The 26,013-nt window shown below is 43.8% G+C and overlaps 1 protein-coding gene across 3 annotated transcripts in view; it reads left to right on the plus strand.

The window, feature by feature from the left end:
• Window positions 1-23,192, plus strand: part of LOC132867675 (zinc finger protein 585A-like) — a 146,303-nt gene extending 123,111 nt beyond the window's left edge. For all 3 annotated transcript variants that reach the window (XM_060900669.1, XM_060900670.1, XM_060900671.1), the window contains one exon: window positions 19,723-23,192. In XM_060900669.1, the coding sequence (XP_060756652.1) occupies window positions 19,723-21,992 (2,270 nt within the window). In that variant the 3' untranslated portion in view covers window positions 21,993-23,192. The remainder of the gene's footprint in view (window positions 1-19,722) is intronic.
• The last annotated feature ends 2,821 nt before the right edge of the window (window positions 23,193-26,013 follow it).

The raw sequence follows: 26,013 nt of genomic DNA on the forward strand, positions 1-26,013 counted from the left end.
CTGGTTTTCAGTTATTCTTTTCAATTATTCTTTTAAGTACATATGAAAACTGCAAGCAAAAGGCAGTTTTTCTTTGTTTTTCATCTGTTCGGGAAGCAGCTGGACCCTCCTGAACCCATGCACAGTGCTGAACAGAGCTCTCCTTCTCACGAGCTACGAAGCCTCTTCAAAGAACCTCCTCTCCTCCCTACAGAAGTTTTTCCAAAGCTCCAGGAAGACTCTGCTTTCTTCAAAAGACGAGACTTTTGAAGTAAGACTGGCATTGGGCAATAAGACTAGTTTTAGAAATTATTCACTTAGTGTGAAGTTATATGCAGGAAATGAAGTGTGCACACTGAATTTTAATTTTTATCATTTGTTATTGTTGATTTAAATTGGTTAATCAATAAGTTTTTGCATGTTCTCTCTCCTTCCTAACATTCTAATTTCATTACTCACACATATCTTGGCCTCATCAAGATTTCAGTAAATTGAATGATACTATAGAGCTAGGGGTGAGCGGTCTGGAAGAGCTTTTGTCTCCATACTAGGCCTTAAACACGTGGCAAACCCCTCCTCCTCTCTTTTGTCTCCACACTAGGCCCGTATCTCAGCTTTAGATAATATCCTGAGTCCTGATTCAATTCAACCTTTATAGCAAATTCTCCTGTGCTTACATTTAAAGCCATATATATATATATATATGTACCACGGATGACCGTTTGAATGTATTTTAATTGTTAACTTTAATTTTAACACACACCCACTAGGCCTTAAACACGTGGAAACCCCTCCTCTTTTCCTTTGTCCAGTTAGCCTACAAAGCTAATCACTTGGAAAGCACATGGTAGCTAGCATTCCCTTTGTCTAGTTAGCCTACAAAGCTAAATCTGCTTACACACACACACACACATTCTGTTCATAGAAGATTTCATTCTGCTACGATTCAATTATTCAAATTTCTTTTTTTTTTCCTTTTATTTTTACTTTTTATCTTTGTTATAATAAACTACATTATTATTGGAATTTTGTGTTGTGTCTGTCTGCTGTTTCGATACTTTTGAAGTCGCCCACATTGCAAAAGAACTATTAAGGTGTATATGAATATTGGATGCAGCTTGGTAAGTGATCAAAATTCTGAGTTATATCAAATACTGGTATGATTCACTAAATGATTCGCTAGATGATTCACTAGATGATTCACTGAATGATTCATTTCAAACGATTCAATGAGACTGATTCCATGGTATGATTCAATTCAGATGAGTCAAATTAAATGATTCAATGGGATTGATTCAATTTAATTATTAAAGATTGATCACTTGACACCAATCTACATACACATAAGCATAATTACACCTACATAAATTGGTGCCCCGTGTGAGGAGATTGGTTTGTCGACTTCTTGAGTATTGTTGCAACAGGTAAACTATCAGTTGATTCAGCAACTGCTAAGGTATATCCCCAGGTGTGTTAAAATGGTTAACAGGAGTGTGATAACCATATCACAAATTCTAACAACCTATTGATAACTTAGGATAAGAGAACATCTCCAAACAAAACAAACCTTGTTAATTAATTAATTACATAGTTAATATGTAATCTGTTAATCTGCACTGTTGAAGAACGACTCTTGCTGTCTTTACCAGTAAAGAAAGGAGGTCTAGCAATACCTATCTTTACTAATATCACAGACTTTGAGTATGCAAATTCTCGGTCAGCAACTGTGTAACTGTAGTTACAAATATCAAGAATCAAGACAGCACAGCGCGGATGGATCATGAGCTATTGAAGCAGACCAGAAAGAATTTTGTGAAAACCAGAGAGGAACAACACAAAGCCACTTTACAGCAAGTCCGTGAAAAGATGAATAAAGAGCAACTAAGAGCAAATGACCTAAACATGATGAAGGGAGCCTCAAGCTGGTTAACTACCCTACCAGTACAATCAGAGAACCTCAACTTGAGCAAAAGAGAATTCTATGATGCTCTTTGCCTTAGATACCGTTGGACTCCAAAGTATCTACCAACAACGTGTGCTTGTTTTGATGTCGACCACGCCATGTCATGTATGAAAGGCAGTTTTATACATAGACGCCATGATGAAGTAAGAGATCTTTTTGCAGATTTACTTAACAATGTATGTCAAGATGTTGAAATCGAGCCACAACTGGAAACGCTAACCGGCGAAGCTTTGCATAGTAGCGCCAACTCATCAGATGAAGCCAGGCTAGATGTCTGTGCAAGAGATTTCTGGATAAGGGGGCAACAAGCATTTTTTGACGTAAGGGTGTTCAACCCATTTGCTAAGAGCCACTTGAACCAGAAACTAGAAACAACATTCTCCACCAACGAGAATGAAAAGAAACGCCAATACAACCAACGCGTTATACAGATTGAACAGGGCTCCTTCACCCCTTTAGTCTTTACCCCCTATAGAGGGAATGGAAGGGAAGCGGAACGTTTCATTAGCGAATTATCGATTAAAGTTTCAAGGACAAAAGGACCAAGATTACAGTGCTGTCCTACACTGGCTAAGAGTCAAACTGTCACTCATTCTTATCAAATCAGCTGTATTAAGTCTTAGAGGATCGAGAACCATTAAGAAACTGAACAATTACTTTGAAAATGCGGATATAGTCAAAAATTATCGAATCGAGTAGTTTATTTCAATTTTGTGGATAGTATATATTTTGATCCCTGGACAGGGTTTTAGAGTTTTTATTCAATATATTTATTTGTATGTTGTAGTTTTATTTGTTGAGAGATATTGTTAATAAATGTATTATTATTATTATTATTATTATTATTATTATTATTATTATTATTATTATTTAAAAAAATTTAAAAAAATTATATTTAATATTAATTAATAATAATTGATTAATAATTGACTCATTGATTGATTAATTACCCAATACCCAATCTAAGTAAAATGGCATCCCCTTGTGCCTCCGAGACTGAAGACAACGAGCAAGACGTGTCTCTTTTTGAGGTCATCGCAGACCTCATTCACTGCTCTGACTCCGAAAGGGCAACCATTAGGGGCATGAGTAGGCATGATTGCCAAGCTAACATAATCAACTCAATAACACAAATGAGAGATCCAAAGAGAACAACAATCAGTGTCCAAGATGCACGAGGTAAACTATTCCTGTTACACTTCCAGGATACTGATCAAGAGATCAGATCCCTCTGCGGAGAAGTTGGTAGACTGACCTCCAGCAACGCCGAGCTGGCAGCCGAGGTCAATGATCTATATAGGGAGCGTAGCCTCTTGAAGGACTCCCTTGATGAGTGCACTGAAAGGCTAGAGAAAGGCACCGGAAGGGCTGCCAAGGAGCAGAACCCCAAAGAAGGGCGCGAGGGGCGTGAGAGACCCCCAACCATGCGTCAAAGTTTAGCATGGGAAGAGGCGTCCGAACCGGACACCAAAGATTACCTGGTCGAGCACCAGGCATCCCGCCAAACTCCATCAACTCGCTACACGACTCCGTCGTCGTCTAGCCAGGGTGGAGTCGCCCTGCGCTCATCCCGAGCCCAGGTCCGTAGCACACCGAGGTCAGTGCGCTACAGCTTCCCTGATCCACCTTCGGGTGAATCAGACTACGACTCTCGTGCGGAATGGGAGCAATTCCAGAGTAGCTCAGATAGTGAGCCCTCAGGAGAGCGAAGGAGGTCGCGTAAGGACACGCACCAAGCCCTCCGCATACGGCAAATTGACCTACTTGCCAAAGATATCGAGCGATTCGATCCCGATAATAAAAGAACCAACGTAAATGATTTACGAGAAATTGACCGATGCCTGATGGACCTACTGAGAGCCACAACGCGAGAGAAGCTTAAATTGGTGTGGAAGACCTCCAGTAGCAGCGTCCATGCCTTTTTAGAGATACTACCACCAAACGTTCGCGATAGTTATTCGAAACTTCGCAATTACACGAGGGAAGAATATGCGCCGTACACGGATGAAACCTCCGTGACATTGTGTGCATTACAAATCAAACAAAAACGGTATGAGGCACCTCGTGAATATTATTGACGGTTACATGCTGCCTATTTCCAGGGTAGCAATGCACCAGGTTTAGAAGAAGATAGAGGTTTCAAATCCCTCTTCTTACATAACCTCCACCCAAGCGTGCAGACCCATGTCACACTGACGTGTCGACAAGGTTTCTACTCGATGAGGGACACTAGGCAGCTAGCCCAAATGACCTGGGAGACCATCGTCAAACCCACAAATGGAAACGATGATGAACCCAGAGTCCTTAGCCTCCAGGGTGAGAACAAGCCCCCGCTAACCTTAGAAGGAAGCGAAGCTCCAAAAGGGGGACCCACCTGGAGAAACTACGGTCCAAACCGCCCCTTGCCGAGCCATCACCAAGGTGAGTGGGAGAATCGGCAAGGTAAGGCCAGGAGAGACCGATGGAAAGGCCACAGTGACCATGGCAACCGCTCATCAGATGAGAATGGTCATAAGGAACAAGGCGGTAAGCAGCAAAACCGTCATCCCCGCTCTGACCAGAGATGGCAGGAGCGTTCCGACCGTAACACTAAACGTAGGAGCAAAGGTAGCCGACACAGTGACTCGGACCAACCTGATGAGTCCCACTCAGAGCTGGACTCTTTGAAGGCCTGCTTGGCTGAATTTAGAAGACTGTTACAGGAACAGTCAAATTCCTCAACTGATAAAACCAAAGAGCCCAAGAAAAATGACAAAAGCTGTCCGTTAGCATGACTAGGCCAGGACCACGGGCATATCTCGTGAAAGGGGGAGGAGATCCCTCTGAAACAGCAGGCGAGGGTCAGGATGTAGGGCCCCCCCCCCCCCCCCCCGGTGGTGAAGGCAAACCCACAAAACGCGCCTCTCACGTGTGCTAAAGTCTTCACCACCATCCCTCAGACACGGCTCTCACAAGGCGACCCAATCCCAACCAAGCCCTGCAACATAAACTTAGTCAGCTTCACACAAAACAAAACCCCACCGTCGTTGGATCCCACAAAACATGCACAAACTCGTTGCGATGAGATTAGTGCGAGCACCGATCAAACAAGCGCTACGCGAGATCAAATTTCCGATGAACTTCAGTTCATGTCTTTGCACACCGAGTCCGGTGTCGAAACACCCGACATCGCGACTCCCCCTAGTGGCCACAATTCTTTGAAAAACCTCCCTCTATCCATCGACTCAGACACAGCCACCCATTTCACTGCTGGTGTAATGGCTGCGCTGTGGAACATGTTAGGCGTTGAGGCGAAATTCCATATCGCGTACCACTCTCAATCCTCTGGTCAGGTTGAATGAGCCAATCAAACCATTGTGAGCATGCTGCAGAAGTATGTCACAAACCATGGTAAAATTCGGGACGTGAAACTTCCCTTGGTGCTAAGGGCCATTCGGTCCACCCCTCATCGCACCACTGGAGTCACACCTTTTGGGATGATGACTGGGCGAGAGACGGTTCTTCCCCTGCATCTCCTATACAAACCAGAGACCATGAGCGTCGCCACTGCATACACCGCACATCAACATGTCGCCGACCTACGACGCCACCTACAATCCACCTTTGCATGGGCCCAAAAGAATCTCAAAACAAGCGTGAAGGGACAAAAGGCCTACTACGATCGGAAAGTCTCCCATCACGAATACCAAATAGGCGACAAAGTCCTCTACTTCAACTTTGCCAAGCCGGTAGGAGTCTCAAAGAAGTTCCTACCACACTGGTCAGGACCTTTCGAGATCGTGGGAAAACTGTCCCCCGTCGCGTACTGCATTAGGACATCCAGGCCTAATCAGACGCTCTCCTACCGATGGGTTCATAGCAATCAAATCAAACCTTTTGAACAGTCCTCACTCCAAAAGGGGGTGGACGATAGCTAGGCCCATCCTGTCCACCTAGTTTGTATGCCTCACTCACCCTTAAGCATACACTAACACTCCCGATCACATTTACCAACCCAATAAAATAAAAAACCCTTTCTGTATGTTACAGAATGGACTCCCTCAGAATCCTGTGCATCCTCCTCACCCTACAACTGAGTCAGTCAAGTGAGGTGGTGGAGCCTGGCCCCCCAGCTGGCATCATCCTGCAGGAGGCTCCTGGGCTCCTTCTTACAAACTGTCGCATCCACACTCAACGAGTATACGCCCGGCTAGACCCATGGGCCGTATACCGCAAACACCTCAAGTCACTGCTACATTCGACCGATGATAACGGACCAAAGGGCGAGATATCTAATGTAGTTGAACACGCTAAATGCACCACTACCCACATGCTAGAACAGTTACAAAAATTCATAGTCACCGAGGAAGAGCTGAGCGGTAAAACATGTCAGAAAAGGTTCCTCGGGGGTTTAATTATCGGTGCATCTGCCATTGGGTCCTTGTTCTCTATTGGTCTCTCTGCAGCCAACTCAGTCAGTTTGAGTACGCTGAAAAGAGAAGTTAGCATTCTGCAAAAGGAAATGCCAGAGATCTGAGAGAAACTGCTTGCCCAACAAGAAGAGCTGCAGGGCTTAGGCAAATCCCTGCAGGGAACTATACTAACCATTAACATGCATACTGATCTAATCTATAGCACTATGCAGACTGTAGACAAATTGGCTGAAATAATCAAGAACGAGATCAAATACGTCAGAGTAGTCAGGGATTTAATGCAAGATCTGCTTAGGGAAGTTGGTGATTCGATCAGTTCCCTGAGTAGTGGCAAGGTCCCATCGTATCTCGCACCCCTTAACTTGGTGGAGAATATACTAAAATCCACCACTACTACTAATGTGCATTCCTCGCAAATACACCTGGCCTATAGTCTTGGCAGTGCTATCCCCATTTTTGTGAGTCCACAAGATTTAGAGATAGGTTTCATACTAAATCTACCCATCATTGAGAAAACCAACATATATAGACTCAAGTCTGTCCTCAACGTGGGTTTCTGGAAAAACAATGTCCGTATACACATACAGACACCACCCATGGTAGCATACCATGACGACAACCCCTCTGTCTACTTTATTCCCAACCTAGAGATGTGCCCCTCCACTAAAGACATCCACTGGGTCTGCCCAAGCAACCTATTCATTAGAGACACTACAGATCGCCTGCGTGGATTGAGGGCGAAAGCGCCCGAACAAAAGTGTGTAGGTCAAATATCCACAAAGGACGAGGATATGGAAACTAGAGTAGAGAGAGCTGGTAGTCGGTGGGTTGTTAACACTCCAAAAACTGAAATCTTGATGTCATACAACCAGCACAACACAGCCACAAGAATGAAAATCCCAAACCAAACGGTGTTCCTTAGTGTACCACAGGGAGCCACCATTCACATAGGTGACATCACCCTACACCATCTTAGTACTGACAGGTACGATTCGGAGATTGAGATGATAGATGCATTCGAAGGTTATGATCTTGAGATCAGTAACACCCTCCAACAGCAACTGCTGGTTGAAGGGACCAAAACGGTGAAATTTAGTTTAGGTCAGAATGGAATTTCGACCATAGTCTCCCAAAACCGGGTCAGAGAGTCACCTGACCTAGAATTTACCATAAGTCTGATTGTTTTGGGACTTATTCTCAATGGCTGGATCTTTTCCGCTGGCATCGCATGCATGCTACACAAACGAATAGCGACACTACACGCCAGGCTGGGTAAGGGGGTCTGCGTCCCTGACAGCTTTGGCCACAGTAGCGCACGCTTTCTGGCCAAACCACCTGCTGCTGTTACCTTGCCAGAAGATTAGGTTTAACACCCTAACACTAACACCTCTTTTCTTTACTCCACTTCCTCTCTTTTCTCATTTTATTATTTTCTTTGAGTAGGAAATGAAGTATATATGTAGTGTTCACTGTTTGAATTTTGAGGTAACCCTAATCTAGTTAGATAGTGATTATATGCCCAAGTGCCTCTACCTCCAACTGTCTCACTGGAACTCACAAGTTTACACAGTCTTCACAGGACACCATGAACTGTACAGAACAAGTCTACCTCAAGGACTATGGACACGGCGATGGTACGATATGGTGCTCTCAGTGCTACGACTCCGTCATACCCCTGAGACCAAAAGGGGGAATGTAGGTACCATGCGCCATCTTGTGTCTAAGAACTACAACTCCCAGCCAACTTTCGCGTTGACCTACGTCACACCTGGGCGGGACCACTTACATCACCTCCTCCATGATCTTCAAAAATGCTTGGAAGACTCCATTTTGTTATCTCTGGTGTCTGAACTCAGCGAGGAACAGACCATAAAGAGATGCTCACCATCGGACCGTCCGAAACCACGACTCTTTCTTGCAAGATCCACGCTTCAGCGCGTTTCCCCGTTCTGTTTACCCTTGCTCACGGTAGACTCTGGAAACACGCGCGCTTTAACTCAAGCGAATTATAAACCGGTTTTCAGTTATTCTTTTCAATTATTCTTTTCAGTACGTACAAAAACTGCAAGCAAAAGGCAGTTTTTCTTTGTTTTTCATCTGTTCGGGAAACGGCTGGACCCTCCTGAACCCGTGCACGGTGCTGAACAGAGCTCTCCTTCTCACGAGCTATGAAGCCTCTTCAAAGAACCTCCTCTCCTCCCTACAGAAGTTTTTCCAAAGCTCCAGGAAGACTCTGCTTTCTTCAAAAGACGAGACTTTTGAAGTAAGACTGGCATTGGGCAATAAGACTAGTTTTAGAAATTAGTTATTCACTTAGTGTGAAGTTATATGCAGGAAATGAAGTGTGCACACTGAATTTTAATTTTTATCATTTGTTATTGTTGATTTAAATTGGTTAATCAATAAGTTTTTGCATGTTCTCTCTCTCTCCTTCCTAACATCCTAATTTCATTACTCATGCATATCTTGGCCTCATCAAGATTTCAGTAAATTGAATAATACTATAGAGCTAGGGGTGAGCGGTCTGGAAGAGCTTTTGTCTCCATACTAGGCCTTAAACACGTGGCAAACCCCTCCTCCTCTCTTTTGTCTCCACACTAGGCCTGTATCTCAGCTTTAGATAATATCCTGCAGGGTTTTTTCTAGAAAAATTTAGTATGAGGGTGCTCACCATGGCGAGGGAGCGAAGCGGGGGGATGGTGCCGGTTGTCCCCCCCCCCCTCTCCGCCATGCAAAGCCTTTGAAAAATTGAGGCTACAATGGGATATTCTGAGGCTATCTGAGAGGGAAATTGTAACAAATTGTCTGTCAACATTGAAAAAGAAAGAAGTAATCATCTTCTGTCCCGGACAGTCTTTGGCTTTCTTCCGTTTTGTGCCGCGGGATGACATCTTTAAATGCCCAAGTGTCAACAAACACAACTCGCAAACTACTTCTGTCAAAAGCTCCCGCGCCGGTGGGTGAAAGGTCATTCAGTCTCGCTCTACAAATCAGCTGACCTTGTATGTAACCCATGTCAAATCTCGCGAGAGCAGCCGCGACAAGTAAACAAACATGGCGCCTCAGTCTGGAAAACGCCAATTCGGATTGTTTTTGCACCGTCTGGCGGTGTATCTACTATGATTAGAATATTTTTGGAGTAATTATAATGTATTTGATGATCAGACACATTGTCACTTGGTGTTGCTGGGATGTTTTCACAGAGAAACGATCGTTTTGAGAAAGATTACATGTTGTGCAGTAGCATACAAGTGCATGGCCTAAGTGTGACTTGGGGTTCAGTTGGCATTTCGGTACGAGGGCGCACGCCGAGAGTAAGAGGGCGCAGCGCCCCTGTTCCCCAGTTTAGACGAAAGCCTGTCCTGAGTCCTGATTCAATTCAACCTTTATAGCAAATTCTCCTGTGCTTACATTTAAAGCGTGGAAACCCCTCCTCCTTTCCTTTGTCCAGTTAGCCTACAAAGCTAATCACTTGGAAAGCACATGGTAGCTAGCATTCCCTTTGTCTAGTTAGCCTACAAAGCTAAATCTGCTTACACACACACACACACACACACACACACACACACACACACACAGTCTGTTCATAGAAGATTTCATTCTGCTGCCATTCAATTATTCATATCTTTTTTCCTTTTATTTTTACTTTTTATCTTTGTTATAATAAACTCCATTATTATTGGAATTTTGTGTGGTGTCTGTCTGCTGTTTCGATACTTTTGAAGTCACCCACATCGCAAAAGAACTTTTAAGGTGTATATGAATATTGGATGCAGCTTGGTAAGTGATCAAAATTCTGAGTTATATCAAATACTGGTATGATTCACTAAATGATTCACTAAATGATTCATTTGAATGATTCATTTCAAACGATTCAATGAGTGATTCCATGGTATGATTCAATTCAGATGAGTCAAATTAAATGATTCAATGGGATTGATTCAATTTAATTATTAAAGATTGATCACTTGACACCAATCTACATACACATAAGCATAATTACACCTACACCCTCTTTGATTTAAAAGTTCCAAGGACGTATCCCCTTTCTCGATCAGATGCATCCCCACCGAAAGATGCATCATCCTCTCGCGTAAAATCCAGGATATCAGGGGAGCACATTTCATGCACACAACAGGCATTACACACCAGCTGAATGTTTGCCTGCGCTTTGACGGCCAAAGTGTATGTTTTACGGTCTATGTTTGCACATTTTATGTGAACAAACTCGTCACACAAATCACAAGCAATTGCATTTGCATTCGATCTCACAGTCTTCCCACAGTTAGGGCATGGACACCTAGGTGTTTTGCAGGTGGATGGTCCAGGGCAAGGATGAACATCCCCGCATAGCAGCAAACTTTCTGTGACAACCAGTAGCATAACATTTATCCTTACTTCTCCAACATTTCTCCTCCTGGTGCGTTGTTTGTTGGGGGCATAATGGAACGGTCAGATTAATTTATTAAACAGTTGGTGATGTCCGAAGGGTATTTGACTGGAATGTTTGTTACCAGCTGATTCAACAAACAAACCTGCTTCCGTGTTTTTGCTAGCCGCAAATGAGTTGTACAGTCCTACGATTTGACAAAACGTCAGCAGGAAAAGTAGGATAAACTGTCCGTTGGCCATTTCATTCACCAACTTGACAGAAAAAAGTCTCTAAAACTTTAAAAACATTTAAAACTTTACCGCGCGGCTGACAGCGCTCTCAGCGCTGGGTGTGTGTGAGAGCACATATTAATAGAAATTGAGTGGATTGGGTTTTCCTCCGAGTGTGCTTTCTCCCTCCTGACATTGTATGAGTAAAATATGCGGTCAGCTGGTCAACTGGTATTACTTATCTCAGAGGAAGCACGTGATGGCCCTCCCTGGTTGGTAGCTGTTATGTGATACTGGACCATACTTGACCATGGCTAAATTAGGGAGAAGACTGAGGAGAAATCAAGGGGGGAAAAAAAGGCCCTGTCACAGGAAACACACACTATTGTATAATGCTGTCCGACCTCCCCATATTACAGAAACGGGGGGGGGGGGGACACATTATAATACTGTAATATGTCCCTGATGTGGGTGGAGTACATAAGCATGGCAGGGAGGAGCTGATGTTCTCACACACTTTATTTTTACTATTTTCGTTGCTTTTCAGCTTCATTCACTCACTCGCTGCTCACACACAGACACACACGTGTTCTGGTTGGGAAAGCGCCCTTCTCTTCGCTCTCCCTCCTTTTCTAACCTCCACTGTCACTGCAACAAACACACACACAACATTTAATTGACAACAGGTGCATTGACTTTGACACTCACCTTCCCTGGCCCCACCCTCCATTCACAAACTGACGCTAGGCCACGCCCCCACTGCCACATAACCCCCGACAGGATATGAATTCCGCCACCAGCATCTGTGCCTGTGGACTACCTTGAATTTAAAAGGCGAGAGGGCGAGATACCAACAGGTGATCCGCGCATTGGCGTGGTTCATGATGTACAGCACGGGATGTTCCTCGCCCTCCACCTCCTGGGACAAAACAGCCCCCAGCCCTCTGTCCAATGCGTCCGTCTGCAAAATAAAAGGGAGAGAGAAGTCAAGGGAGTGTAAAAGTGGCCCCCCACACAGTGCAGCTTTTACCTTGGTTGAAAGCCTGTTGGCACTGTTCCGTCCACTGGACCAGATCTGGTGCTCCCTTTTTAGTGAGATCAGTCAGCAGGCTGGTGATGTCCGAATAATTCGGTATGAACCTATGATAGTAGCCAGCCAGCCCCAGAAACGGCCTCACTCCCTTTTCAGTCTTGGGCAGGCTGCAATCGGTGCAGTTTTGTCAATTTGGGGATGCACCTGCCCATGACCTCAAGTGGAAACCCAGATACTATACTTCCACTCGCCCAATTGCACACGTTTTCAGGTTAGCTCTGAGCCCCGCACAGCTTAGCAAGTCTAGGACGGCCCTAAAGTGTTCAAGGTGCTGCTGCCAATCATTGCTGTATACGTATCATAATGTCATCAAGGTACATTGCTGCATACGCGGCATGGGGACGGAGGATCTTGTCCATGAGCCACTGGAACGTAGCAGGAGCCCCAAATAACCCAAAAGAAAGCATGACAAACTGGTGTAATCCAAATGGTGTGGAAAAGGCCGTTTTCTCTCTGTATAGAAGAGTCAAGGGGATCTGCCAATATCCCTTTGTTGAATCCAGTGTCGAATAAAAGCGAGCAGCACCTAACCAATCGAGCAACTTATCAATGCGAGGCATTGGGTATGCGTCGAATTTAGACACCGTGTTGACTTTTCTGTAGTCTACACAGAACCGGACCGACCTATCGGTCTTGGGTACCAGGCCCACCGGGCTGCTCCAGTCATTGTGTGACTCCTTGATTATGCCTATGTTGAACATGGCCTTGAGTTCATCCCAAACCACCTTTTTCTGTGTCCGGGTAAGGGTGGCTATGCACCACCACCCCTGGGGACATCTCAATGTGGTGTTCTATGAGGTGGGTGTGGCCGGGAAGGGGCAAGAACACGTCGGATAACTCTTTGCAACTTGGCAACCTCTGTGAGTTGGGCCAGTGAGAGGTGGACTCCACAAGGGACCGGAGTGGTTTGGGTTGTTGGTTTAGTTGTTTTTACCTCCGATCCCAGCTTCTCTGGAAGTGCCAATGCCACAGGGACCCCCTTGTTCCAATGTTTTAAGTGGCTGAAGTGGTATATTTGCAGAGCCCTGCCCCGATCCATTCGCTTCACCTCATAGTCAACATCCCCGATTTGCCGTGTGATCTCGAAGGGCCCTTGCCATTTGGCAACTAATTTGGAGCTTGAAGTGGGCACTAACACGAGTACTTTGTTTCCCGGCGTGAACTCCCTAAGGTTCCTGGGTTAAATATGTGAGGGTGTGGAGCTTTGCATGCAGGTCGAGAATGTACTGAATTTCGTTCTTGCTGGTTGAAGGTCCCTCCTCCCAATTTTCCTGCAGCACATCCAAAATGCTGCATGGCTTTCGCCCATATAATAATTAAAATGGTGAAAACCCCATGGAGGCTTATGAGACTTCTTGTACTGCGAATAACAGGGGCTGGAGCCATTTATCCTAATTACATGCATCTTCGCTTACAAACTTCCAAACCCTACTAAATCATCTGTTTGTGGGTGATGGACGCTGGTGTGGATAGATTTAATTCCCTACAGCTCACGAAGTGTGTGTGACATAAACATAGTGCCTTGGTCTGTCAGGATTTCTTTAGGAATCCTGACCCGGGAGAGAACACGGAAGAGTGCTTCCGCAACACTGCATGCCTCTGCACACAGTGCGGAGCATGGCCTGCTTCTGGATATCGTGTTGCATAGTCCACCAGAACTAAAATAAAGCAATATACTTGTACTGACTGATCTAATGGCCTGACGAGATCCATACCAATTCTCTCGAATGGGGTCTTGATTAGAGGGAGCAGGCGCAAAGGCACTTTTGGAGTGGCTGTGAGATTTACTAATTGGCATTCGTGGCATGCCGCACACCACCAACGAACGTCCCCGCAAACCTCTGGCCAATAGAACGCACCATTATTCGGTAGGGTGCATCAGTTGCCCTCACTTTCATAAAATCTGATGCATTTTTGTTTGGGTGTTCCTTTTCACCAATAAAGACATCCTGTAAAATTTTTTGACCATATTCAAAATTCTAATGGTGGCACCATGAGGTTCATTTTTTGCCAAAAAACGCTTATTTTATGTTTTCGCGTAAGGTTTGAATCACAATGTTGGACTCCATTTATTGATTTCTTGTGACCCAGAGATCATGTTAAGAACCTTTGCAAGGGATTGAGAAGCATTAATGTGATTCATAATACATTTGTATTGTTTAAAAGTAGTTGAACAATGATTCAATGAACAGCTAAAACTCAAACTGTGCTTGATAATATACACTGCTCACAAAAATTAAAGGAGCACTTTAAAGAAACACATTAGATACATCAGATCTCAATATGAAGTTGGATATCTATACAAATATCGACAGGGCAATGTCTTAGGAACAAAAGGATGCAAAGTCTTTTAATGGAAATAAAAGTTTTCAGCCTACAGAGGGCTCAATTGTGTAGACACCCTAAAATCAGAGTGAAATGAAGATGTGGCAGGCTAGTCCATTTTTTCAAAAACTTAATTTCTGCAACTCAAAATGCTTTTCAGTATCTTGTGTGGCCCCCACGAGCTTGTATGCATGCTTGACAACGTCGCGGCATGCTCCTAATGAGACGACGGATGGTGTCTTGTGGCATTTCCTCCCAGATCTGTGTGAGGGCATCCCTGAGCTGTTCTACAGTCTGAGGAGCAACTTGGCGGCGCCTAATGGACCGAAACATAATGTCCCACACATGTTCTATTGGGTTTAAGTCAGGGGATCGTGAAGGCCATTCAATTGTTTCAATTCCTTCATCCTCCAGGTACTGCCTGCATACTCTTGCCACATGAGGCCGTGCATTGTCGTGCATTAGGAGGAAACCAGGACCTACTGCACCAGCGTAGGGTCTGACAATGGGTTGAAGGATTTCATCTCGATACCTTATGGCAGTCAGAGAACCATTTCCTAGGCAGTAGAGGTCTGTGCGTCCCTCCATGGATATGCCCCCCCAGACTATCACTGACCCACCACCAAACCTGTCATGTTGAACGACGTTGCAGGCAGCATAACGTTCTCCTTGTCTTCTCCAGACTCTTTCACGTCTATCACAGGTGCCCAGGGTGAACCTGCTCTCGTCTGTGAAAAGTACAGGGCGCCAGTGGCGGACTTGCCAATTCTGGTGTTCTTCAGCAAATGCCAGTCGAGCTCCACGGTGCTGGGCAGTGAGCACAGGGCCCACTACAGGACGTCGGGCCCTCAGGCCACCTTCATGAAGTCTGTTCCTGATTGTTTGGGTAGAGACATTCACACCAGTGGCCCTCTGGAGGTCATTCTGTAGGGCTCGAGCAGTGCTCAGCCTGTTCCGCCTTGCACAAAGGAGCAGGTATCGGTCTTGCTGATGGCTTGAGGACCTTCTACGGCCCTGTCCAGCTCTCCGAGAATAACCACCAGTCTCCTGAAATCTCCTCCATGTTCTGGAGATTGTGCTGGGAGACACATTAAACCTTCTTGCTGCAGCACGTGTGGATGTGCCATCCTGGAGAAGTTGGACAACCTGTGCAACTTCTGTAGGGTTAAGGAATCGCCTCATACTGCCAGTAGAGATAATTACTCAAGCCAAAACCAGCACGAGTGAAAAATCAGCCAAAAAAGATCAAGAGGGAGAAACTTGAAATGACCTCCACATGTAAAACCAGTCCTGTTTTGAGGGTTTTCTGATTGTTGCCACTGTGGTGCACCTGTTGTTAATTCCATGAACACCAATACAGCTGAAAGTGATTAACGATGCCCTCAGCTGCTTAACCAACCAGAAAATTATCAGACAGGTTTAACTGATTTCATGCCAGGCCCAATAAAAAAAGTGTTCCTTTAATTTTTGTGAGCAGTGTATTTAGAATATGTACTAAAAATGTGTATCTAAGATATTTGGTATACTCTATAAGGTGCCGGGGCGGCACGGTGGTGTAGTGGTTAGCGCTGTCGCCTCACAGCAAGAAGGTCCTGGGTTTGAGCCCCGGGGCCGGCGAGGGCCTTTCTGTGTGGAGTTTGCATGTTCTCCCCGTGTCCGCGTGGGTTTCCTCCGGGTGCTCCGGTTTCCCCCACAGTCCAAAGACATGCAGGTTAGGTTAACTGGTGACTCTAAATTGACCGTAGGTGTGAATGTGAGTGTGAATGGTTGTCTGTGTCTATGTGTCAGCCCTGTGATGACCTGGTGACTTGTCCAGGGTGTACCCCGCCTTTCGCCCGTAGTCAGCTGGGATAGGCTCCAGCTTGCCTGCGACCCTGTAGAAGGATAAAGCGGCTAGAGATAATGAGATGAGATAAGGTGCCATAATGTTCCATGAAAAGTGATCGAAATTTTGTCATAAAAGTCATACAATAGCAGCTTTTTCCTAACTTTGAGCTGCTGGTGCCACCATTAAACTTTTGAATTTTGTCAAAATATTTCACCCAGTGTGTTTTCTTACCAAAAGGAACATAAAAACAAAAATGCATCATGATCGGAGGAACTTTTCATTTTTAGGGGCCAACTGATGCACCCTATTATTTGGGGTAGTTTTATATCCTGTCCTAGGTGTCCAGCCATGGGATTAAAGTGAGCCACAGGGAACACAGGTTCTCTATGGCTCTTAGGGATTAACAACTGGTGTTATCTGTTCACCAGTTTGAGTGTCCTGCGTCACTTGATACAGCCTGTCCTTAATAGTGAAATACAGGAAGGAGGGTGTCATATTTGGCTAGAGAGTTTGACCATCCATTACTTTCACTTGGTCAAATGCATGACGCAAATTCTTGTGTCGCAACTGCTCTAATAGGAAATCCTCAAGGGAATCCCCGAGAGAGGGAGGAGGGGCTAGCTGCTCCTTACTCTTTGCATCGCACTGATGTAGACAACTCTGTGACAGCTTCCCCAGTCAATGCCACACCGGGATCCCCCCATGACGTAGGACGCAGGACCCACCCCTTATTGTGTGTTCGATTAAATTTCTGAATCCCGGCCAATCAGTCCCCAAAATCAGAGGGTGGGTGAGACGAGGATTAACTGCCATCTTTATGCTTTTGTCCCTGAAACAGAATATGGATCGGCACTAGAGGATAATTATGAACATCCCCATGCATGCACACAACCTTCACTGCTTGTGCTGTCCCCAGTGCACAAAACCTTGCACCAGGCTTTGGTGGATTGAGGTCTGATGTATCCCCTTGGACACTTCCCGGTATACGATACGCTCTGGCCCGATAGGGGGCGGTCTCTGGTGCGTAGGGGATCCAGATCACAACTCCCACCTCCATTGTGGAGCACTGACTCTGGAGATGTCCCAGCTCCCCGCAGCGCCAGCATACCAGCCCAGACTTTCCCTCTGCACTGGTGTTATGGGCGTCACTCACCTGGGGTGGAGAAGAGACAGACTTGGAAGAAGAACATGGGAGACACCATGGGTGCGGTGGGCCGGCTGGAGGGGAGCCGCCCCCCATCTCCACAGTGGAGGAATGGGGTGGGGATGGGAAGAGGAGGGAGGGGGGAAGGAGAGAGAAAAAGAGAAAAGGCCTGCTGCTGGAACCGCTGCCAGATGGTCCTCTGCCAGCTCGATGGCTTGACCCAGTAACACCGGGCGATGACACTGGACCCACTCCGCCATTCCTTCCAGAAGACCCGCAGTAAAGTGCTCCAGTGTCACCAGGTCGATGATCCCCTCAGCGTCACAGTTGTTTGCCCTCTGCCACTGCCAGCAGGTGTCCTGGAGCTGTTGGCCAAATGCAAACGGCTGGCCGACCTTCTCTAATGTCAGCGTCCAGAAGCACTGACGATGTTCCAGGGCGTGACTGATACACTGCAGGATTCCTCACTTCAGGTCCACGTATATGAGCCAACTGTTGGTGGAGAGCTGCTGCACAGCGAGCTGCACCTTGCCGGTCAGTAGTGGAAGTAGGCATGCTGCTTGATTGGCCACCCCCATGCTTCGGCAGCTTGCTCAAAGAGAGCGATGAAGGCCTGTGGATCATCATGTGAGCCCATCTTCGTGAGGGTGAGGTGGGGAGGGTCTGCCGCAGTGGCAATCTAGGCCCCCGCCAAGACGAGCAGAACGCCTGGCAATCTTCCTGCTGGGCCAGCATCAAGGATTCAAAGCATTGCTCTTGTTCCTTCTGGAAGGCGGTCAGCACTTGATGCTGGTTCTGCTGGGTGGTAACAAGGGCATGGATGAGATCCTTAAATGGGGAGGACTGCATGTGGTGATTCCCTTCCATACTCCTGGCTTTCAGCACCACTATAGTATGTCCCTGATGTGGGTGGAGTACAGAAGCATGGCAGGCGGGAGCTGATGTTCACACGCACTTCTTTATTTTTACTATTTACCTTGCTTTTCAGCTTCATTCGCTCACTTGCTCGTTGCTCATACATGAACACACACTTGTTCTGGTCAGGAGAGCTCCCTTCTCTTCGCGCTCTTCCATCATGCTGATGTTAGAAAAGGAGGGACCCTTTTCTAACCTCCACCGTCACTGCAACAAATACGCACACAACATTTAATTGACAACAGGTGCATTGACTTTGCCACTCACCTTCCCTGGCCATGCCCCTGCTGCCACAAATACATTCAGTGCAATCCAACCAGCTGGCTGAAGAGAAGTTAGTTGAACACACATGCAGCATGCCTGAACCAAGTGAAGTTGTTAATTGGCTAATGCACATGTCAGTCAAACCCATCAACCATTATACAAATCAATTGGAACACATTTGCTTTATTTCAGGAGTATATGTGATGATGCTTATATTATCAAGCAGTTTAACAAGCAATAACATTTTTAGTATTTTTATGGAATTCAGTGATTCCACAAGAGTCATGCCATGGAGAAATAATGTTTTAATTATATTTATTTTTAGCTCCTCAAACTCTTGTAGCTGAAGAACTTCAACATGTTAAGGGACAAATAGCATCAGATGAATGAATAATTAAACAGGTGGAAGTTTGGTTGCTTTATTACAACAAACCACACCGTGGCATTCTTCAAATACTGCAGTAAGGAAATTCCTATACTACTGCAGAACTACTTGAATGCCATCTGAATCGCTGCAGTCTGCCCCTTTTTTATACGCCTACATTTTTATTTAATTAAATGACTAATGTCTTAATTTCTGGATGTTGGCTTTCTTTCTTTCATCAGTTACATTAATATGAATCAACTGCGTTTCACAAAATCCCACTATTTTTAATTTCATTAAATTTGTGTGTCATTGAAATTAATGTGTTTTAAACTTGACAACCTAATCCATATTAAAAATACAGACTTTCTTGTGTAAATGCTACTAGAAACCATTTGCAAATAAATCTATTCATATCCAGCATGATAAATAAGGCCCATTTTTGGATCTTTGAATGCAAGGGCTGAGTTTCCTTCACAATCCTGGACGAGCTGTAAATAAGGCAAGGCTTGCCATTACCGTAACTAGACTTGACATTAGATCAAACAGAAACCAACAACTCCCCCTTGGTCACTCAGACCCACGGGGCTATGGCCAATGCTGTGCATAGCTGCTGTTCTAGTACCTTTATTGAATCTACAGTACCAGTACTCCTAGTTAGAGACTGCTATATGTTAGTCCTCAAACTTTTTTTGTCTCAGTCTTGATTCATGTAGAATCTTGAATGTTTGAGGTTCAGTAAAAATGCTTCCTTACATTGGGTTAGTGTTATATTTTATAATCTTGTTGCATTTCATGTTCAATTTCTGATTTTTGTCCTTTCACTTCTCCAGAAGTAAAGAAGACTTTGCTGCAGGTCTTTTCCTGCTCCACATGTCCTCGTTACTATGCATCTCAAATTTACCTTGACAAACACATCCAAAGATGCCACGATGAAGAGTATGTGAGACTGCAGGAATCAGGAGAGATTAAATATGAGCTTCAGATCCCCTCCAAATGCTCCAGTAGTCAGCCAACATCATCTGATGCTCTCAGTTTTGACACTTCTCATAATGATATACAGAAGGAAATTCACCACAGCTCAGACTGTGGAAAGAGTTTTGGTCATCAGAATGTATTCAAGACACACCAGTGCAGTCACACAGGAGAGAAGCTGTATCACTGCTCACAGTGCGGAAAGAGTTTTACTGAACAGAGTGCTCTCCAACGACACCAGCGTATTCACACAGGAGAGAAGCCGTATCACTGCTCACAGTGTGGGAAGAGTTTTACTCATCAGAGTGCTCTCCATACACACCAGCGCATTCACACAGGAGTGAAACCGTATCACTGCTCACAGTGTGGGAAGAGTTTTACTCATCAGAGTAATCTCCAACAACACCAGCACATTCACACAGGAGAGAAGCCGCATCACTGCTCACAGTGTGGGAAGAGTTTTACTCGTCAGAGTCATCTCCAACAACACCAGCGCATTCACACAGGAGAGAAGCCGTATCACTGCTCACAGTGTGGGAAGAGTTTTACTCATCAGAGTAATCTCCAACAACACCAGCACATTCACACAGGAGAGAAGCCGCATCACTGCTCACAGTGTGGGAAGAGTTTTACTCGTCAGAGTCATCTCCAACAACACCAGCGCATTCACACAGGAGAGAAGCCGTATCACTGCTCACAGTGTGGGAAGAGTTTTACTCAGCAGAGTGATCTCCAAACACACCAGCGCATTCACACAGGAGTGAAGCCGTATCACTGCTCACAGTGTGGGAAGAGTTTTACTCAGCAGAGTACTCTCCAACAACACCAGCGCATTCACACAGGAGAGAAGCCGTTTCACTGCTCACAGTGTGGGAAGAGTTTTACTCAGCAGAGTGCTCTCCAACAACACCAGCGCATTCACACAGGAGAGAAGCCGCATCACTGCTCACAGTGTGGAAAGAGTTTTACTTGTCAGCGTCATCTCCAAAAACACCAGCGCATTCACACAGGAGAGAAGCTGCATCACTGCTCACAGTGTGGAAAGAGTTTTACTCGTCAGAGTCATCTCCAACAACACCAGCGCATTCACACAGGAGAGAAGCCGCATCACTGCTCACAGTGTGGAAAGAGTTTTACTCAGCAGAGTCATCTCCAACGACACCAGCGCATTCACACAGGAGAGAAGCTGCATCACTGCTCACAGTGTGGAAAGAGTTTTACTCATCAGAGTGATCTCCGACGACACCAGCGCATTCACACAGGAGAGAAGCCGTATCACTGCTCACAGTGTGGGAAGAGTTTTACTCAGCAGAGTCACTTCCAAACACACCAGCGCATTCACACAGGAGAGAAGCCGTATCACTGCTCACGGTGTGGGAAGAGTTTTACTAAACAGAGTCACTTCCAAACACACCGGTGCATTCACACAGGAGAGAAGCCGCATCACTGCTCACAGTGTGGCAAGAGTTTTACTCATCAGAGTCATCTCCAAACACACCAACGCATTCACACAGGAGAGAAGCCGTATCACTGCTCACAGTGTGGGAAGAGTTTTACTCATCAGAGTAATCTCCAAACACACCAACGCATTCACACAGGAGAGAAGCCGTATCACTGCTCACAGTGTGGGAAGAGTTTTACTCAGCAGAGTCACTTCCAAACACACCAGCGCATTCACACAGGAGAGAAGCCGTATCACTGCTCACAGTGTGGGAAGAGTTTTACTGAACAGGGTACTCTCCAACGACACCAACGCATTCACACAGGAGAGAAGCCGCATCACTGCTCACAGTGTGGGAAGAGTTTTACTCGTCAGAGTACTCTCCAACAACACCAGCGCATTCACACAGGAGAGAAGCCACATCACTGCTCACAGTGTGGGAAGAGTTTTACTCATCTGCGGACTCTCCAACGACACCAACGCATTCACACAGGAGAGAAGCCGTATCACTGCTCACAGTGTGGGAAGAGTTTTACTCAGCAGAGCGCTCTCCAAACACACCAGCGCATTCACACAGGAGAGAAGCCGTATCACTGCTCACAGTGTGGGAAGAGTTTTACTCAGCAGAGTACTCTCCAACAACACCAGCGCATTCACACAGGAGAGAAGCCGTATCACTACTCATAGTGTGGGAAGAGTTTTACTCAGCAGAGTGATCTCCAACGACACTAGCGCCTTCACTCAGGAGAGAAACTGCATCACTGATCAGTCTGGAAAGATGTTTACTTATTCAGTTACATTTAAAACCTACAAGTGCACCAACTTGTAGACATTGCATGATTTAAAATTGTCAAATTAAATATGGTTATTATTACAGTTTTGGCTGAAAATGACCTGTACTTTGAACTTTATTGTTCATGTTATATGACTGTTTTAAAATACGTAACCTTAGTGATGTTTAAAACAAGACTATTCTTGTTTTCTTTTGATCTTAAGTAGTCATTAATTACCACCATACAAGTGACAATTAAACTGCACCACTATTATCAGTGTAATACTGCAGCATGAGACTAATTGTTAATGGAATTTGTACTGATCAGGAGTTTAATGTACTACAATGTATAACAGAACTGTGGATCAAACCAAATGAGTATGGACCATTTGAAATGAAGCTCTTCCAGCTATATGCATCCACCTTGTCTCACTGGTAGAGGAGAAGCCATCAGTTATTTATAATGATAATCTAGGAATCATACAAAAACCTGAACAAAAATTCAGTATGTTTGAAGTTCTTTATCCTAATATATGTAGCTAAAAAAAATAATTCTACCTGGTCAATTCAGCTAATTATTATTTCCTGACCCGTGGTCTATATTCTGAAGTTCTTTCTGAATTTGCGCATTTCATCTCAAACCTGGTTGTTTATTGAGACAACAGATTGTTAGAGACGTTATTTGTTTTGATCACCTGGAAGAGACTGAGAACAGCATTCCTGTCCATTCTAGATTCAGTAGGGGTTAATGAGAGTGTCACAGGATCTAACCCTATTTTTTTGAGGTTTTTGTATGATTCCTAATCGTCACATTCTCGATCTAATACTTGCATTTGTATTAAATATAGAAAATATAGTCACACTTATACAGTCTGAAGCTCCCTCAGACCATTACCTCATCTCTTTTGAAATGTCTTAATATATGCACCTTGCATGCCATCGCATCAAAAGTACATTCGCATCAACTACTGCATAAAGTTTTATCAGTAGTCTCCCAGAGTTATCAATTTGATTGGATCCCCGTTAGACCCCACAGAACTTGATCAGCCAACTGAATGCTTACAGTCAATGTTCTGCTTTACTTTAGATAATGTAGCTCCACTTAAAAGAAAATAATTCAGGGGAAAATAAAATAAAACCTAGCACCCTGGTATAACAATCACACATGCACCTTAAAACACAAAATTGATAGTATTCCATTTAGCATGGAAGGAGAGCCTCTGGAACTACAAAGAGAAGCTTTTAATGCTGCTAGATCAACAACTCTCTCCACCCTAATAGAAGATAACAAAAATAATCTTAAATTTTTATGTAATGCTAAAGTATTATAGACTAGGTCGATTTTCAGATAATGTGACACCCCCAGGCATTTTTGAGTAAAAGTTGGCAAACAAACTTTTCTAAAAGTATTTTTTGTGCTGAATCCATTTTTGCTGTTTGCCAAGCTGTATCTCTTATGTGGAAGTCTGTAGAGCACAAAATCTAAGATAACCTCTAAAATTTCAGCAAATTCCGTTTTTTTTATTTTACATCATGTACAACAATAATGATCAAGTCTAGGAGGTTTATTTGTAGTGAGAATTATGGTACTTGTATGTGACAAGGACAATTGCACTTTCATTTCTTATTGTTGTCCTGAATATGTCTTCTTTTATCCCTATATTTCAAGCAGACAAATAGAAAATCTTACATTCCTGAGTCATTTCATTGAGGATGCAAGGAAACTGTTGCCATCACATCAGAGTTTGTAAATTAACTTCAAACTTATCCACAAGAACTTTAATTCAAAATAAAATCACTTTTTGCCATCATTTCTATTTCCATACAGTGTTTAAATATTGCTAATCATAGGGCTGGGCAATATATTGATATTTAAGATGTATCGAGATGGACAAGTATCTCGATATGGATTTTGAGATGTCGAATTAATCGAGAAAAAAGAATTACATTTTGGAATTACAGAGGTTTGGTCACCCTATCACTCTAACACCTCAAAACACTGTTAGTTGAAAGATAAGTAGCATTTAATATTGTGCAGTAGCATTTACTTGATTGCGTTTTCACATATTTCCACTGCATGCCTTCGGTTGGCTACTCCAGCGACTTCACTCAGACTGCCCGTGCTTCGATCGCCCATGCTGCAGTAGGCAAACATCTTACTACGGAGCAGCAGCACAGACAGTTTTGTCCCACAGCAGTTTAAAAACTGATACAGTTCTGTCCCTACTAGCAGAAGTTTTACTTATTTTTTATTTATTTAGGGGGATTTGAAAATATCGAGATATATATCGTATAGCGAGATATAGAAGAAATCGAGATATGTTTTTCCTCCATATCGCCCAGCCCTAGTTCATCACCATAAAACTCTATCCAAAAGCTATATAAGCCAACATTTCTGGTAGCATTTGAAATATTTCTGTCGGTAAGATCATCCATGAAGTCTGTCAGATTGTAAGAACATCATTATGGAAGCTGTGTGTAGCTTGAAGCTAGACCAGTCAATACCATTGGATACCTGCACATCAAGATGTATGAGTGCACGATGTATGTGCAAAAAGTCCCATTTACATTGCTCTGCTGCATGTAAGTGTAAAACAAGTGATGCAGAATGTAGCAATTGCTGAACTTTAGTTTAGTTAACTTCATTTTAAGATCATTGGCCAGGCATGATATCACAGTCTGTGGTATTTTTGCTGTTTTGTGAAAATTAGTCATATTGGAGGATCTTGTCATGTTGTTGTTTATAGTTTTATGTTAATATATGTTTATATGTTAAACCATCACCCTAGTTACATTACATAGTTACAGATCATTTATGTACATATGATTTTGATGTTCCTATATGGATGCATTCAAGTAAAAAAAAAAAATCAAAGTTCTGGAGGCGCCGTGGCTTGGTTGGCTGGGATGCCGTAACATAAATCCGGGGACCCAGGTTTGAGTCTGACCCAAGGTCATTTCCCGATCCTTCCCCATCTCTCTCTCCCAATCATTTCCTCTCGCCCTCTAAATGTCCTACATAAAGGCAAAAAAGACCAAAAAAATATATAAATATATATATAAAAAAAATGGATAAAAAGTTCAGTGTTCACCAAAAATATTCTGAGATAAATATTATGTATTTTAAATATTAGCCTATGGTTTTTTTTCTGTACCCAATAAATCTTCTGTCGCAATTTAAGATTTTATTTCTGAGCCAGAGCTGAGAAATTTGTTTATTTTTTTAGCCTATGAGACTGCCACTCTACTGAGTTACAAATAAAAAGACTGCCTAAATGGATTCAGCAGAAAGAATTACCCTTTATATAGTCTATTATATAGTCTATAAACTCAAGACCACGAATTTTATAATTTAATATGGTAATTTTGACCACACACACTACCTAAAGTCTGTTTTTGAGAGTTCCTTTCACCCAATTGAAGCCAAATTTGGTACTTATTTAGCCAAGAGGTATATGCAACTTTCTGCTATTTTACTTTTTTCATACTGTACAACATTGAAGAGTTTTATATTGAAATACTCGAAATATGCAAATTATATGCAAATGTGCCCTCTACTGGGCTCCACGTATGAGATACAGCTTGGCAAACAGCAAAAATGGATTCAGCGCAAAAAATACCTTTAGAAAAGTTTGTTTGCCAACTTTTACTCACAAATGCCTGCAACTCCTTATTTAAGCCCCTTTTTGCAATTCTGACCTAGTCTATTACATCAAAATTTAAGATTTTGCTAAAGCAAAATGAACTAGAAATAAGACCACCACAGAAATTGATTTTATATGCACATATGTAATCACGACCATACACACACCTTAAGTAATCACAAATGTACTCTGATTCATATAACCACACGTACAGATTTCTTTTTATGCTGATTAAATACTAATTCAAAGCTGAGTGTGTTAATTTTCAGTAAAGAATAAATGAAGTTAATTC

The sequence above is a fragment of the Neoarius graeffei genome, chromosome 19 (genome assembly GCF_027579695.1).
Source record: "Neoarius graeffei isolate fNeoGra1 chromosome 19, fNeoGra1.pri, whole genome shotgun sequence".
NCBI lineage: Eukaryota > Metazoa > Chordata > Actinopteri > Siluriformes > Ariidae > Neoarius > Neoarius graeffei.